Genomic DNA, 2,364 nt, shown 5'->3' with positions numbered 1-2,364 from the left:
AACCACCCTTTCCTCCCAATTGTCCCCGAAGAAAAACAGCCGACTGGGGACGCCACCTGGACAGTTCCATTTGATTAGTTTAAGGTTTTTGCTCCTTGGAGTGCTGTGCCAGAAATTTGGACATGGGCAGGGGGATTTAGAAAGGAAAATCACAACATTATTAAAAGATCTCCAGCATCCTTCAGTCACTACAAATTTGAGGCAAAAGTTTAGGTTCTGAGGGCAATGTCAGGAGTTGTGTGTGTTGCGTGATGCTTGGCCTGAGATGGAGTTCTGCTAAGTGTCTGCACCCCTCAGCTGTGTTGCCCGGGTCTGGGGCTCACGGTCATGGAACTCCTAGGAGTGTCAGGCCTGGAATTGTGAAGCTGGCAGGATGGAAGGACTAGGTCAACAGGAGAAAGGGGAGTCGGGGAGGGGCCAGGAAACCCCTGCTGGGACTGGAGGCCTGCCTCAGACTCTTGGGCCTGCTGTGTAGCGTCCTGGTGCAGGTGGAGTCCTCAGGGTTGCCCCGTCTACGGTACAGGAACCTCCAGTTTGGGGTGCAGTGAAGAAGGAGACTTCGTTCCGTCCAGACAGTCTCAGTGGTGGTGCTAGAGCACAGCTGTGACACACAGGAGAAATGCAGCCCCATCCTCCGGGTCTCCTAGCCAGAGGGGAGCTGGCTTATGTGGGCAGAAATCCCCGCCCCTGGTCCCAGATGGTTCCTAGTTTTTACATCCTCATGCAAATGAGGACTCCAGATTCTCTGATTGGTCCAGAGGCACTGTCCTGATTAGTCAAAATAGAGCCACTCTGATTGGCCAGAGCTATGCAGCTCTGGGTGGGGAAGGCCTCAGTCCTGTTGGTCGAAATAAGATTCCAGGAACTCCTTTATCGGTGCTGACTCCAGTGGCGGAAACACGGTGCAGGCCTCTCCCTGAAGAGCAGTTGGCGGAGAGGCCTTCAGTAGGAAGCACTGCTGGGCTCTGTTTTGCTCTGTTTTAATTGGAGCCTCGTTACCACCAGGGGCCCTTCTTAGTAGGTGTCTTTCTCAGGGTTCACAGTTACCACGTCCTTGACTTGCCCGGGCAAAGAGATAACTAGTTGAAGTTGAGTCCGTTTAAAATGGGGGAGCAGGGGCTTGAGGGTAACACAGTCACTGGTGGTATAACAGTGCCAGGACCCCCAGCAGCCCGCACGTGGCCCTTGAGGCAGCCTAAGGCCCTCGCTGGCTGGAGCAGGGGCTGGCTTGGTTGCCCGGTCCTGTGTCACCCATCCTTCCTTGTCTCAGTCCCACATGTGGTTTCTCCTGTAGGGCCAGGTGCGCCTGTCCAAGAAGATGCTGGACCCGGAGAAGCCCCAGCTGGGCATGATTGACCGCTGGTACCACCCCGAGTGCTTTGTTGAGCACAGGGAGGAGCTGGGCTTCCGGCCCGAATACAGTGCGAGCCTGCTCAAGGGCTTCAGCCTGCTGGCTCCCGAGGATAAGGAAGCGCTGGAGAAGCAGCTCCCGGGAGTCAAGAGCGAAGTGTGGGTGGAGGGCCCAGGGGAGGGGGTGGGGGTTCAGTGAGGAGCTTGGTGGAGGCCCAGAGATCCCACAGGTGCATACCAGTCCTGTGTGTCCCCTGGCTAACCTTGAGAAAGCCTGGATGCCGACTCGGTGACAGCGGCTCAGCGCTGCCTCTTCCCCGGCTGCGGTAGTGGAGGGCAGCAGGAAGGGCCGTAGGGTGCTCCTGGTGTCTGATCCTGTGGCCCCTGCGTGACCCAGTTTCCTGCCCCACGGCCTCCTGTGGACATGTTCCTTTGTGTCTGGGTGTCCCTGAGAAATGGTGCTGGGAGGATCATCACCGGTTTTTAATGAGTTGGGAGGGGAGCAGTTCCCTGGTTTAAGGTTTGGAATGGCACGGGTGTCATATGCTGCTGACATTAGGATGGGCAGACCTACCAATGACTCTGTACTGGGTTGCCCTGAGGCTCTGGAGCAACCCCGAGATCGCTCCTTGGCAACTGAGTATGTTCTAAAGGGGATGAAGTCCGTGCAAACACTCCCTGAGAGGCGGCAAGCTGGGCCGCAGAGAAGAGTTGAGATAACAAGATACGTCGTTGGATGTCTCTGCATTCTCGTGGCTCTGGTTCTCTTACATTCTGTGTCTCTTTCAGAAAGAGGAAAGGCGACGAGGTTGATGGGCTAGACCAAGTGCCCAAGAAGAAACCTAAGAAAGAGAAAGACAAGCTTGAAAAGGCTCTCAAGGTGAGTTCTGAGCTGTGCCCTTGGCCATTCTGCCCAGTTCTTCCCTCGCTCTGGGAAGAAAGCTCAAGGAGGTGTGTGTGCCCCTTACCCAGACCTTTAGGAATTCCCAAGTTGATAGCTGCTGAAAAGGCCTG

The 2,364-nt window shown here is 55.7% G+C and overlaps 1 protein-coding gene across 1 annotated transcript in view; it reads left to right on the top strand.

The window, feature by feature from the left end:
• PARP1 (poly(ADP-ribose) polymerase 1) overlaps positions 1 to 2,364 on the top strand; it is a 133,469-nt gene that overhangs the window by 82,910 nt on the left and 48,195 nt on the right. Inside the window, exon 6 of the mRNA XM_015558953.1 lies at positions 2,140 to 2,230. Coding sequence (XP_015414439.1) covers positions 2,140 to 2,230 — 91 coding nt within the window. The remainder of the gene's footprint in view (positions 1 to 2,139; positions 2,231 to 2,364) is intronic.

Source organism: Myotis davidii, unplaced genomic scaffold (genome assembly GCF_000327345.1).
Source record: "Myotis davidii unplaced genomic scaffold, ASM32734v1 scaffold333, whole genome shotgun sequence".
Taxonomy (NCBI): domain Eukaryota; kingdom Metazoa; phylum Chordata; class Mammalia; order Chiroptera; family Vespertilionidae; genus Myotis; species Myotis davidii.
The sequence above is the reverse complement of the archived record's forward strand: the minus strand, read 5'-3'. Positions and strand labels throughout refer to the sequence as shown.